The sequence below is a fragment of the Cimex lectularius genome, unplaced genomic scaffold, assembly GCF_000648675.2.
Source record: "Cimex lectularius strain Harlan isolate CLEC.00 unplaced genomic scaffold, Clec_2.1 scaffold62, whole genome shotgun sequence".
In the NCBI taxonomy this organism is placed as follows: domain Eukaryota; kingdom Metazoa; phylum Arthropoda; class Insecta; order Hemiptera; family Cimicidae; genus Cimex; species Cimex lectularius.
In genome coordinates, this window is record NW_019392785.1 from 1,864,358 (window position 1) to 1,879,852 (window position 15,495).

Here is a 15,495-nt window from a genome sequence, read left to right on the forward strand (position 1 = left end):
AAAAAAGGAGGGAAAACTCAAAAGGTGGTGTTGAGATGGTAAGTTAGCGTCCGAGTGGATCGAGGTCACGATAGCTCAAGTGGTAGAGCAGCGGCGTATCAAGCCGAAGATCGTGGGTTCGAATCTCGCTCGTGCCATTGACTTTTTATCTAAACTGAAAACCTTAATTAATTGGAATTTTCGTTTATCTTTAATCCATTATATTTAGTGGTCTATTGACCAAATTACTTCTTTCAATTAATTAATCTTTTTATGTAAGGTTTTGGTTGAAATGAAAACGTTAGTGTCAGGAGCGGTATTCGAACCCACGACCTTCTGGTCAGTCAATACGCCGCTTATCTAACTACTTGACTTCTATCCACTCGAACACCAACTCCCCATCTCAACTTACAACCTTTCGAATTTTCCCTCTTTTTACCATTTTTCATTTGTCGACGAGAATTAAATTGATTACACGACATTTGAAAAATGGCAAAAAGGAGGGAAAATTCAAAAGGTATGATTGAGATGGGAGGTTGGTGTCCGAGTGGATCGAGGTCACGATAGCTCAAGTGGTAGAGCAGCGGCGTATCTAGCCGAAGATCGAGGGTTCGAATCCCGCTCGTGCCATTGACTTTTTTATCTCAACTAAAAACCTTAATTAATTGTAATATATTAATTGGCCAAGCGGACCACGAAATTAGTGAATTTAAAGGCAAATAATGTTTACTTTAATGAAAAACCTAATTATTGGATTTAACAACGAAACTAGTTTTTTCAAACATTTTGACATAACTGTGCCAATTTTTGATCAATTTAACATTGTTTTCCGGATAAAAAATCCTTAAAATGATATATCAAAATGGTCGTATTTGACATTTTGAAGTTGAACTGGGTTTGAGGTACCCTGTATAGTTTTTCTCCAAAAAAGGTAAAAGTTTGAAACTAAACTAAAAAATATTAAGCACGTATTTTTTTTGTCAGAAAGTTAACCGGGTCATGTACAAAGGACACCCTGTATTTGTATAAGTTTGATAACACTATGTATTGGGTTGTCCGGAAAATAATGCAGGATTTTGGTATTAAACAAAAAAAAAGAAACTAGTTACTTTAAAGCAATGTTCTTTAATCAAAATAATTTCCCACACTCTCAATACATTTCTCCCAACGTGTTGGTAACTTATTAATTCCGTCTGAGTAGAATTCAGAATTTTTAGAATTGATAAAGTCAATAAATGCATTTTCCAGTNACAAATGAGTAATCCTGTAAACGTAAACAGAATATTTTATATAGATTTTTTTTAATGAAAACTTAAAATCCTGCATTATTTTCCGGACAACCCGATAATACCATAAATATGTAATGTTTTACATAGACATTTAATGATAAATTTACTAAAAATATTTTCTATTCTACTTGTATATTAGTATCAGAACTTTGTGGAAATGCAATCGCATATAATAAAATAAAAATACTTACTTAGTGTTTAGTGAATTTATTTTAAATTCATTGCAAACAATTATAATAAATGATTGATTACATAAAAAAGGTAAGTATTCATAAAAAAAATTGTAATAATAGTTACTTAACATTTAAGATGTTAGTTTTTAGAATGATGAAGAAACTATTTAATACTCCAGCATATATTTTTTTGATACAACAAGACATTTCACAATATTTTTCTACCTTTTGCTTTTCATGCTCAATAAATGCTATATAACTTATTAATTAATATTTATGCATATTATATTAATATTAATACAATATATTAAATCAATTTTAGTTGATTTATTACAAAATTTATAAATCACACTTATGATGTTCACAAGTTTTAACTAAAATTAGCCAGGTTTTATGTTTTAAAAAATGAATCATCCTTGTTAAAATTTAAAAAAAATCTTCCTAATTTCGGTCATTTTTTTAAAACGTCTGTTCCAATTGTTGCGATACGCGAAATATCTTAGACGAAGCATTAATGATTAAATTAAATTAAATTATTAAAAGATGTTCTCAGACAGAAGATCTCAGTAAGAAAACTTAATAAGCGCTCCACCACTTTTCAAATCCAACAATCCTCTGTCATTTAGCCCTTGATGAAAACCCACCGAGAAAGGGCCGAAAAGTATATTCAACAGCTTAACATGTTCATACTTTTTCGGACAGGTGCCCAAATATGTAGCCCTCTTGCAGCCCCATATTAGAGGGGGAAATTGCTTTTATTGGGTTGTCCGGAAAATAATGCAGGATTTTGGTATTAAACAAAAAAAAAGAAACTAGTTACTTTAAAGCAATGTTCTTTAATCAAACCGGTATCCACTCACCAAACTAACTATTGGGTTGTCCGGAAAATAATGCAGGATTTTGGTATTAAACAAAAAAAAAGAAACTAGTTGCTTTAAAGCAATGTTCNATACAAATGAGTAATCCTGTAAACGTAAACAGAATATTTTATATAGATTTTTTTTAATGAAAACTTAAAATCCTGCATTATTTTCCGGACAACCCAATATTTGACAGGAGCACATCGCACACCGGCTATCCTTCCACAAATCGGGCTATACTTGATCATTTGCATAAAATGGACTTTCCTCGGGTCGCACTTCTTCCGGTATTTTTAAATAACGACTATTTCAATTATTAGCGCGTATATAAATCGGAATCTGAACAGATCCTTGAATCGTCAATAATAAATGACATTATTAACAACATATTAACAGCATTTTCATTTATAGCAATAAGTGTAACTATTGAAAAATGTCCGAATCTTCACTGAAGAAATTAAAAAATCCGCCGAGCACTCGATCCCAAAACCAGGAGGAACACTGAAAGTAAGCTGCGAAAATACAATAACTTTGGGACTTAACAGGGAGGCCCCACTGGCAGAGATTTTGCACAAATTAAACTAATCAAGAGTAAAAGTAAAATGTAAGCAACACCAATATTAAGAAAAAAATTTTAATCGAGGAATCAAAAGACGTGACAGAGTATGATCAAACATAGGTGGGTGTGCTTCAGAATTGCCACATGACTTTGATCTCAAAGGCAAACACCCTATGATTGAGGCATAACATTTTTGGGCTGGATCAGCCAATGGTTATTTTTCTTTTCCGCCGTCGTCCAGTGTTCCTCTAAAAAATGCGTAACTCCTTCAAATTACGACCTTGGCTGATAGGATGACGGTTGAGATTGCTGTTTAGTTAATGGGTCGACCATTGAGGTTGCTGCTTGGTTCAATGGATGACAGTTGAGGATGCCGCTTGATTCATTGGTTGACAGTTGAGGTTACCGCTTGATTGATTGGTGGACTGTTGAGGTTGCTGCTTGATTGATTGGTGGACGGTTGAGGTTGCTGCTTGGTTGAATGGTTGACAGTTGAGGTTGCTGCTTGATTGATTGGTGGACGGTTGAGGTTGCTGCTTGATTCATTGGGTGACGGTTGAGATTGCTGCTTGGTTGATTGGTTGACAGTTGAGGTTGCTGCTTGATTGATTGGTGGACGGTTGAGGTTGCTGCTTGGTTCATTGGTTGACGGTTGAGGTTGTTGCTTGATTGATTGGTGGACGGTTGAGTTTGCAGCTTGGTTCATTAGTTGACGGTTGAGATTGCTGCTTGGTTGATTGGTTGACGGTTGAGGTTGTTGCTTCATTGATTGGTGGACGGTTGAGGTTGCTGCTTGGTTCATTGGTTGACGGTTGAGATTGCTGCTTGGTTGATTGGTTGACGGTTGAGATTGCTGCTTGGTTGATTGGTTGACAGTTGAGGTTGCTGCTTGGTTCATTGGTTGACAGTTGAGGTTGCCGCTTGGTTCATTGGTTGACAGTTGAGGTTACCGCTTGGTTGTTTGGTGGACGGTTCAGGTTGAGAGACTGAGAGATTACCGTGATTTTTACGGTGCACTTTATAGTAAGACAAATATTAAAGAGTGATCAACATTTGTCAAACTATTTCATGATTTCACTTTTTACACAATTTTTACCTTTTAATGCAAAAGATTGAGGTGTGCAGTAACAATTTTTATTTAATTCATGTCTATTGAATTGTTTTTCTTACTTGACATGCCGAATTGTTTGGCTGTAAGCCGGAAAAGAAGTTTCGATTTTTATATTTGTAGTATGGAGTTGAGTAGCGTGTCGGGTCCCAAGTCAATATGATTTGTCAAAGAACAGACTTGCCGACATGCAAGGTTTGATTTGATTACGAGAGAACTGTTTCTTGGCATCGCCGAAAATCTACTTTTGATGTCAAACCGTCCCAAATTAGTTGGCTGTTTGGTGCAGACGAACAAAAAGTCGGATCCCACATGTGTGTGTATGTTAGAACGAAAATAAATTGTATAAAACAAGCTTCGAAATTAATACGAATGACCAAATAAATTAACATTAAATCATACAGTATCAAAGAGAAACCCCGATTAATTATAAAAAGATGGGGAGCACTAAATAATTTTTTTATTTGTGACAAATTGACTAGACTCAAAAAATATAGTACCAACCAAATTGCATTTGGAAAGTTATTGCGTCATTATCTTAGTGTATTTATTATAATAATATTAGATATCAAAGAGCAATTTTCAAAAATTGCAATTGAAAAGTTGATTTAGTTAACATAACCCAATAAAGTGGATTCTGAAACCGTAAAAGTTGTTATATTAATAACTAGAAGCCACATCGTGGATAATTTACTGTGCGATATTTTTTCCCTTTCTGGCAGTATGTGACGACTGAGTTTAATCATAATGTTGTCGTCAGTTGGACACACGGTTTTAGAAAATAAATGCCAAATTGTTTTAATTATTTGTAATTTTAAACTAATTACAAATAATTATAAGTAATTACTAATTACTTGAATTTTATACTGTTCTATTGTAATAAACAGCAGGTCGAATTATAAATTTCCTGCGTAAGGAAATAATTGTATAGACAAGTGAAAACCCCAAATAAAGATATGAAACACAGAATTGTCTATAACAATTTATAATATAACGTGTACTGCTCAGCGCTGGGTGGATTGACTTTCTCAATTGTTTTGAATATTAATTTGAGAAGCCAACTGTTGAAGGGCTTAAAGTTGACAAGTTAGGCGGAGGCAACAGTTGGTTGGATCGCAGTTGATTTCGTATCCTCGAAGAAATGTTCCATTTCAGAATGTGTCTGTCGCCCTTGCTGGTAATTGAAATTGTTAAAATTTCTGTTTTAAAGCCACCTTGTTTCATGGAATTTTCTTAAATTCGACTGGTCGTGTTTGATGTTTAACACAATTTTTTTAAATTAAAATTGGTTAGAAAAATCTAACAGTTGTAAAAATGTAGCATGATGAAATCGATATCGCCAATTTGACGTTTATATACGTTAAATTATATGGTGTTTTGTTTAAAATAATTTATTGGAATGAGTATAATTTATTAGCGTGAACGGAAGGGTTGCTTTATGTAGGAATTGCGAGTATTCTGGGGTGTGAATAAACTTCCAGACTTCTATGTTTGTGTACTATGAGTATACATATACATACATATATAGCATGTTTTATGTCTATACTCTAGTTGACAACCTGAGGTGCAAATGAGAGGCTAGCATTTTAGAATATTGACTTAATTTTCATACAAAAACAGAGAATGAGTAACAGATCGAGACCTCCCCCCATTTGAGAATTTTGTTTTATGTAGGAATAGCCTAATTAAATTTCTGGATGGTGTATTTGACAGATTTTAATTGTTCCATCAATTTACTTATCAATACTGATACGACACACTATATCCTGGTTTGCTTTTCAAAATCAGTCTCACCTTTGTATTTTTCAGTTTTATTTTATTTACTTACTATTGTGTACTTTGTATTGCTTTGTACTTGCCAGCTTTATTAATTACTATTTAAATATATTTTTACATTTACATATTGTTTTAATGATACCAACAACAACTCCCAGCAGACGGTTTGCTCCTTGCTTTCATATATTTTTACATTTTTTTAGAAGCCTTTTTGTCATTTCATGCATTGAAGTTATTTTTCATTGGTTATTCAGATATCGTGAGATGCGGTCGGGTATGATGTAGGTTTCAGAAAAACATTTTCTTTATCGTGCCAACGTTTCGATCTTTATTGAGATCATCTTCAGGGCTCAAAGTGTTTGTCTTCTGTGTAATTGTGCCANTAATAAAAGATCGAAACGTTGGCACGATAAAGAAAATGTTTTTCTGAAACCTACATCACACCCGACCGCATCTCACGATATCTGAATAACTATCGATTAACGGTCACTAATCTCTACACATTATTTTTCATTCATGAATTTTACCTCCTTTTTGCCATTTTTCAAAAATTCGAAAATGTTGGGTTGAGATGGGAAGTTGGTATCCGAGTGGAAGTCACGATAGCTCAAGTGGTAGAGCAGCGGCGTATTTGGCCGAAGGTCGTGGGTTCGAATCCCGCTCTTGACACTGACTTTTTTATCTCAACCAATACCTTACTTAAATGCTAATTATTTGAAAGATGTTACTTGGTCAATAGGACCACGAAAACTGGTGAATTTAGTAAAGTTTGTTAAAGGAGCCTGGAGTTACAGGAAAGTTACAATTTATAGTTATAGTTACACTAGTAAAGAATTTTTTATTTCACTTAGTATTATATTTAACAGGTCTTTTTTCCTAGGGTTTACTAATGAGATGCCCTGCACAAATAGTTAGAATTTAGTGTAAATAATAGTTTCATGCTCTTGTTTATTTAAAAAATTTAAAAAAAAACTTTTTACCCGTTTTTCGGCAGACAGTTGAATGAATGAATGAATATACATTTATTAAAAAAATACTTATACATTGTGTTACATAGCATTCATTAAGCAGGGGAAGTGGCGGGGCACTTTTACGTCCTATTTCAAAACTTTTTCCTATCAACGCACCTAGTCCTAGTTTGTTATTATTTTTTATTAAGGTTAATTATCAAATAGGATAACAATTAACAAATGAATTAACAAAAATGTGTTAACAAAATTATAAATAAATAAATGAGAATAACAAGAACAATGCTACACGGGTAATTGAATTATCACAAATTTTTTTATAGTATCACAGCTCTAGAGGAAACAATAAATATATCACAGATCCTAAATTTATGTATTGTGCTTAATCCTTCTATGTTTCCATGGAAAGTTTACATCATACACTCCTATATCCGTACAAATAGTGTTCTTGCTGGAGGAGAGACCCTTAAAAAAATTCCTGGACAGACGTTTTAATTCGGAATTAATATACTCCACTCCCGCTTTCTCATGGAGGAGGCCAATTCTGGTGTATCGAGTGAGGTTATAAACCTTAGAAATTTATTTTGGACCACTTGCAGTTTTTTGATGTCCGATTCGCACGTGTAACTCCATGCTGGGCAAGCATACAGCAGCAAAGGTTTAATAGCTATTTTATATATAATTAGTTTATTTTCACTCTTTCGGGCCATCAGCGGAAATAAGTTTTTTATTGCTGTTTTACCTTTCGTTACTATATTGTTTATATGCCGAGAGAAGTTAAGTTTTCGGTCCAGAGTTAAACCCAAGTACTTTACCCCTTCACGCCATTCTATTTTGTGTCCGTGAATGGACATGGTTTCCTTGAATATTGGGCGTGGTTTTGTGAAAAATCTGGCCTCAGTTTTCGGGACATTAATTCTGAGTTTCCAGCGGTGACAAAACCTGCAAATCCTGGTGATGCTGTCATTTAATCTTTTCACAATTGTCTTAGGCCACCAGGATGAACAACAGATAGCAATGTCATCCGCATAAAGCGCAATTTTGCAATTTCTCAGTGAGGGGAGTGGATTTATAAAATAGAGGAACAAGCATGGCCCTAGGATTGAACCTTGGGGAACTCCGGCGGCAATTGGGAAAGGTCTGGAAGTTTCATTGTTTAGGGAAACACGGAAACAACGGTTTTTTAAGTAGGCCATGACAACTGTTACAAGATATCCAGGGAAATTCATTTCAATGAGCCTGTATACTATACCGTCCTGCCAGACCGAATCAAAGGCCTTCTCCATGTCTTAGAGGACCATCCCAGTATGTTTTTTGTTGTTGAACATGTTGGTCACATAGCCATAGTGTGCTTTTATTAATTTTTATAACTTAACTTTTTTGCAGCCCATTTAGAATCCACATTTACTCATCATGAAAACATAAGCGATGCCTCTCACACACAAGATGTAATGGNTATCCAGCGTATCCAGTCCTTCCAATCAAAAGTCCTCAGACAAATCGTCAAAGCTCCTTTTTACGTCCCTAACCTCACTATCCATAAAAACCTCAACGTTCCTTTTGTCCACGAACTGATCCATTTCCGATTCCAAAAATTTCATACCAACCTATCGATCCATCCTAACCCTACCGCTAGAGCCCTCTCCACAAATTCCCAGCCCGAGAATCCACCACGTCGCTTAAAACGACGATGGCCCCGAGACCTCCTTGCCCCTTAATCTATTAAAATGAGTGCCAGCACTGGCTGGCTTCTCATGGCATGCGTCCTCAGGGTGCAGCGCTGGCATCAGTGTTAGTGCTGTGACCGAGCGGTGAACAATATACATTGTGATCACATTTGTATTATGTACAAGTATGTATAGGTTACAAATAAATAAATTAAAAAAAAAAACTTTTTTGTAACTCATATTATTGAATGAAGTTCATTTTCATTTCATTTTCGTATACGAATTAATAGGGGAGGGCCATCTTGTCGTTACAAAAAAGAAAATAAATTATAAAAAAATATGAAAAAAATAAAAAGTTATTATGGAACGAGTGTTTGATAGTTGAGCTTCTTTGATATATTCAATTTTATTTTTATTACTGTTAATTTTTTAGTCTTAGAAAATGTTAAGGGTTTGTACTACTTGTTTTTTTTTAAAGTTTCATTACAACAAGATGTCATTTACTAAGAATTTATTTTATTTAACATTTTTAATGGTCCTATAACAACGTTTAATATTGTTTCTAATATATCGTTATTTTCGTTCAAATTCCCTTATTTAAATTTGCTTAATCAAACAAACGTTAAAATTTTAAGTAGGTTTTATGTAATACTACAGGACGGGATTTCTAATTTAAAAACTTTTAAGACAGGGACTTTCAGAGAATTCTTCGATATATCGAATTCTTGTTCTGATGAATGGATTAGGACACCAATTCCGAATACATTTCACTCAACACCCTTGGAATCGAATTATGTATTTGAAAATGAAGTGGGAATGAAATCCGATTTCTGTGATGATCGCGGTAATCGTGGTAGGCCGTACGGCAAAATCCGCCACCCCAGAGTATCGCTCGTTCGAAATCTTACGATCCACTTTCTAACCTGATCTTTTTAAAATACTTAGAAAGAGGTTGTTCTGAATAATTATAATTAACTTAATACTAATTCCCTTTACTTTTTAAAGCTAAAATCCTGAGTGTCATTTAAACCGACGCTTTCATAACATTAAGTCCTTTTTATGCTTCACTCCTCTTCGTTCCTTCGTGTTTTTTAAATGAAATTGTTGAATTATTGTCACAAAAAACAAGTATTGCGTTTTCAGTATTAGAATTGAGTCAAAACTATCTCAGGACAATGTCCAACAGGTCGACTGTAAGTCTTAGCCACTGGTATTCCGTTTTTGCACTTTATTTTCCGCGATAATAGTTTCAATCTTTCTTAAATAACTTTTTTATTAAGTATTGTATCCTGTACATGAATTATACGCGTTACATGCTATAAAATCCCGGGCAAAACTTTAAAGGTGGCCATTCACGATCGCTCCTAGCAGTCCAAACGGAGCGACCCTGTTCCAAAAACCACGTCAATGGCAAAACTGGCGTGCCCGGCTGTGCCGAATATTCGACCGGTCCAAACTCCATCGCGTCATTCCAAACATCTACGGCGCAACGACGTGAATGAGAAAATCTGGCGTGTACGGTGGAATATTGGAGCGCTGGCTTGGTCGTGAATGGGACGCGTTTTTTTGGTGCAGTCTCCGTCTTTCTGTCAGAGAGCAAACTTCTCCTCATTTTGTTTTCTAATCAAGGGGGTAACAAGCTAGAGTAAATATAAATAAGACGTTAATTTTTTTTTTGTAAGGTTTTGGTTGACATGAAAAAATAGTGTCACGAGGGGATTCGAATCCACGACATTCGGCTAAATACGCCGCTACTCTAACCACTTGAGAATACTTACCACTTCGATATTTCGATCCACTCGGACACCAATTCCCCATCTCAACCTACAACCTTTCGAATTTTCTCTGTTTTTGCGATTTTTTGGTGACCGAGAGGTTCGAAGTCACGATAGCTCAAGTGGTAGAGCAGCGGCGTATTTATCCGAAGCCCATGGATTCAGATCCCGCTCATGGCACTAGCTTTTTCATTTGAACCAAAACCTTACAAAAAAGATTAATTAATTGAAAGAAGTAATTTGGTCAATAGAACACTAAATATAAGGAATACATAAGACGTTTCATCCATCCTTAAATAGTTCCTCCAATCAGCTGGTTCAAGGGAAAGATCTTTCATCAAATTGATGTGGGTATTACGGCTTCTGTTCAGGAGCCACTTCTTACACCATTTCCTCTTCGGGTTTTTGATTTTAATATATAAACAAACAGCAGCGTAGCACAAGAGATCGTCATCCATTTTGAAAAGGTAATTCACTAGATGACGTTCGACTGGCTGTGGAGCGGTCGTGAATGCCCCCTCAAATTTCAGGCACTCCAAATGGAGCTTCCAGCTTGGTGCGGTTCCATTTGGAGAGATCGTAAATGGCCACCTTAACAGTAAGGCTAGTTCTGGATTCGGAGACACGGGTTATGGGAATGCTGTCACTCAGTTTGTTATGCGTTGTTGTTGTAACGCGAGGAGGTCTCTCGGGGCAATCATAGTTTTTTACTTGGGGAATTGGGAATATAGAACAGCTTGAAAGGTTTAATACGGTGGTAAGGAGGAAGGAGCTGTTTATGTTTGGTATTGCTTACGTCAGGTTGGGGAGTAAAGGTGTAGTCAAAATGGTCACCAAAATCGTGTTCTCCAGGTTTTTGTGAACCGCTGTCTGCCGCGGATTCTCGGAATTTTGTGGCCTGAACAAATTAGCAATTTAGAGCTCTGGAAAAAAACCGGCCAGTGTCCAATAAATACTGAAGTATGCAAACAAAAATGGAAATGGTTAGGACATGAATTGATCAAAATGAACGGCACCGTCGAGAAAAGTGTCCTAGAGTGAACCAAGGGCAGATTAGACGATCGAGGCAAACGTGGAGACCATCATCGGGAAAGAAACTCAGGACAGTCAGAAAGTCGAGAAGAGAGGCCAAGATTCTGCAGCTGACAGAGAGGGATGGAAGAACTTTATGCTCGCCCTATGTTCCACTGTGACAAAAATTAAATAAATGTTCTACAGGTGGGGCGGTTAATTTCAAATATCTTGCAATATCTTTTTACATCGATGTTCCAATAACGCAAATATTGATACATTTCATTTGGTTTCAATTTATCAATTTGACTTAACGCATGAGAATTGTTAATTAATGTTTGATTTAAAAAATAACAGTTATTATAGTACAAAAATAAAATTATTTCATTAACTTTAATGGCATCCTTTATAAAGTGATTAAACAATAACTCAATATTTAACTAAATACTAAAGCCCGTTGGCCCGGAATGGCCGGGAATCAAGTCTAGAATTAAATTTACGCTTTTCTGGTCTCGGAAAGTAAGTTTGGATTAGGTAGAAAGTTGATAGCCGCCAACGTTTACACGTTTTCAATTAAGAGTTTTCTACCTTTAGAAGCGGACACACTTGGCGAAAAAGATGACAGTACCTGATTTGCATTTAATATGAGAAGATAGTAGTAGTAATGAAAGCGGTCATAGTAATTAATATCATTATGACCCCTTAGGAAGAGTCGTGATACGTGTTTAAACAATTGGAAACAACACATCCCTCTTAAATTCATGTATGCAACTTATGTATTGCAAACATAGTACCCATGGGGCATGACCTAAATGAGCATACTTTTATACATTATTTTTGTAAACTGACTAAAACTGTCAATTGCACGGTGGGGTAGATGGATTGACTCCTTTGACTCGCTATTTTTGAAATGAGAAACCAATCAATCTCAACGTTTGTCAGTTATACAATGAAGAACAGCTAAGCTGCAGACAAAGGTGCAGCATCTCGTCAAAACACCCAACTGAATATGGCTTTACCCGTTGAAAAACTGGAAAGACAATTAAATTAGTCATTTTTAAAAGGAGGTTATCAAAGAAGACCAGAGTTTTCCAAACCATTTTGACTACACCTTTACTCCCCAACCGTTTCAATAAATTCTCTCTAATGCTATTTCAAACAACAACTTATAAATCAATTTGGATTTAGAACCCATCATTCCACTACCTCACAAGGCTACAGATTTCATGTCTCAAGCAGAAACTGTACGCGACTGGAGTCTTTTCTAGATGTTTCTCAGACCTTCGACAAAGTAGGGCATGATAGTGTCAGTATTTAGGACTTTCATTTGATAGAATACAATAGTAGTTCAAATTTGGAATTACAAGAGAAGAAATCAACATTTTTTCTTAATGCAACGACTAAGTATACTTGTGTTCAGTTGATATATCAATCAAAAATCAATAATAATAATAATAAAATAAAGTTATAAAAATGATATTGGTAATTGTAGACCAATTTGTACACAACCTACTGTAGTTAGATTTTTCTGAAAGTTTCTGAAAGTGTCTTCAATTCCTTGAATCCAATATTCAAAAACTTTATCTCTTCAAATCAACCTTCAAAGTCACAACGTATCACCTTTACACTCCGCAGTGAGACTTGTCCTCGCACATACTTGTACAATGAACCTGTCCCTTAATCCGACAAAGTAAACTATTTTGGACTTACTTTTGATAGAAGACAATCGATTAAAAAGCAGACAATCAACAAACGGTTTAAAATGCTTTATTACCTACTCAACCTACAATCAAAATTACCATTAAAATCAAAACTTTCGACATACATATACCTACTCAAACCTATTTTGATTCCAATATTCAAAAATTACAAAATTTTCAATACAAAATTTTAAGACTTATTGTTTCTGCTCTTTTTTACGTAATCAATGACACAATTCACAGAGATCTTCAAATCCCAACAGTTTTTTCATCCATCAAATTATATTACAGACGTTTTCATAGTAAATTACAAAATTACATTAACACACCAATACGATTAATCCATTCTCCACAATTACTAATTACTACGACTGAAAAAAATTCGGATAAGAGATCTCTTTAATGATTAATATCATTTTGTTAATCCAGAGCAGGTGCCAATGGGTAGTTTTCTCTATAATGCCACAATCATAAATTGAATTCCAATCTGCTGGTTGTATATAATACATGTTCTGTTGTAGATAAAAATAAATGGAGTAAAAAAAGATAAATATTCTCACGTTTGTTTTTTCTGTAAGAGATTTACGGCGATGGACCCGCACTTCCGCCCGGTTTTGCGGGTTTAGTCTACTCGAAAGGTTGATGCTTTTTAACTCTAGCTGAATTGATGAATTTTTTATTTTAAAAGCCAGTAAATATTTCAATGTAATTACACATTTAGAACAACTGTACTTTTAAATAAATTCGATGACAAAGCCTACAAATAAAAACAACGGAAGGATCGACGAATAATGCGTATTGTTTTAAAAGCTTACACTAAAAAATTAATAAAGGTTGATTTCCGTTCTGTCCGAATGTTAAAAAAGTACATCATGCAATATTTATATAGTGTTTAGACTGTCCACTGTGAAATAATTGTTTTTATATTTTATACAATAAAATTTAGAGAGCGCGTAGAAAGCCACTCGATATGAGAATTGTTCTTGAGCACGGCAGCGAGTATGGGTCCCCTGTTCATTGTATGTAGTGCTGATATTGTTTTATATCCTAGCGGATATTGATGGTAAATGTATTTATTGGCGTGAATGTGTGCGGGAAAGCCAATGACCACGAGTACTCCATCGACCCTAATTTAGGTTATATTATTAATACTGCATGAAGGTCGATAGAGGAATATCCAGTGAGTACTCACTGACTAATCAGAATGAGTGCATGAATGTATTTCTTTGTGTGACAGAATCGTACAATTTAATTTGGCATATAATTAGGGTAAATTAAAGTTTACATGGGTTTGGGGCTGAAATGAGCTAGCTGTCGATAGCCCTCGTCGGAGCCTAACCCGTTTGTAGGGAAGCGACGATCTCATGGGAATTAGGCTTTAGGGAGATACTAGCGACCCAGCAGAAATAATTCTCTACACCGTAATATAAATTTTACATTGGAAATTGGCAAAGATTGTTGTTTGAACTTTTTAGACCTAAAACTGTCCATAATAAACAACCTAATAGAAATAGATGTATATAGAAAACCCACAACTACAGACACTATGATACCAGCGGATTCTTCCCACCTATGCTTCCAAAAGGCTGCTGATTTCATTTGGCTCATAGACCGGATGTTAGAACTTCCGCTAACACCTGATAACTATAAAACAAGAATTAAAAACTATTAAAACCTTAGCAAAAAACAACGGGTATCAAGAAATATTTATTGATAGGTTGCTAGGTAAAAGAATAAAAAAATTAACTTTAAACGAATCAACAATAGAACTCAGCCACATCACCACAAATGAATCATTAGGTTTCCTTTTTTTGCCATACATTGGTGAATTATCGGAAAAAGTTAGTAAAATTTTTAAACAAGAAGGTTTTATTGGGTTGTCCGGAAAATAATGCAGGATTTTGGTATTAAACAAAAAAAAAGAAACTAGTTACTTTAAAGCAATGTTCTTTAATCAAAATAATTTCCCACACTCTCAATACATTTCTCCCAACGTGTTGGTAACTTATTAATTCCGTCTGAGTAGAATTCAGAATTTTTAGAATTGATAAAGTCAATAAATGCATTTTCCAGTTCCGTTTGATTTTTGAATATTATGTGTTGTAAGTAGTGGTCCAGGTGTCTAAAAAAATGGTAGTCAGTAGGCGAGAGGTCCGGAGAGTAGGGTGGGTGAGGCAAAGTTTCATAGCCAAGCTCCAATAATTTTTGTGACGTTACACGTGACACATGTGGTCGAGCGTTGTCATGCAACAAAATGGGCCCTTTCCGATTGACCAAAGAGGGCTTCATTACTGCCAATTTCTGATGCATGGTATTAATTTGGTTACAGTATGATTCAGCATTGATGGTTTCGCCAGGATTTAAGAAGCTGTAGTGTATTAAACCAAATGAAGCCCACCATACCGTAACCATTACCTTTTTTTGATGAGTTGGGGGCTTTGGAAAATGTATTGGAGCTTCTCCTTTGTCGAGCCACTGTCCAGAACGTCTAGTGTTATCGTAGAGAATCCACTTTTCGTCACATGTAACAATTCTGGCCAGAAATGGGTCATTTTTGTTTCGACAAAGAAGTGATGCACAAACATCAAAGCGCTGATTTTTTTGGCGATCGTTTAATGAGTGTGGAACCC

At 35.2% G+C, this 15,495-nt stretch overlaps 1 protein-coding gene across 1 annotated transcript; it reads right to left on the reverse strand.

Moving 5' to 3' along the window:
* Nucleotides 1-3,242: 3,242 nt before the first annotated feature.
* LOC112127227 (heat shock protein DDB_G0288861-like) lies at nucleotides 3,243-3,758 on the reverse strand. The gene has a single exon (XM_024227845.1). The coding sequence runs from the start codon at nucleotides 3,756-3,758 to the stop codon at nucleotides 3,243-3,245; it is 516 nt and encodes a 171-aa protein (XP_024083613.1).
* Nucleotides 3,759-15,495: the final 11,737 nt, after the last annotated feature.

Excerpts from the sequence above, each read along its gene's own strand:
- LOC112127227 (XM_024227845.1), bottom strand. The coding sequence starts at position 3,758 with ATGAACCAAGCAGCAACCTCAACTGTCAACCAATCAACCAAGCAGCAA.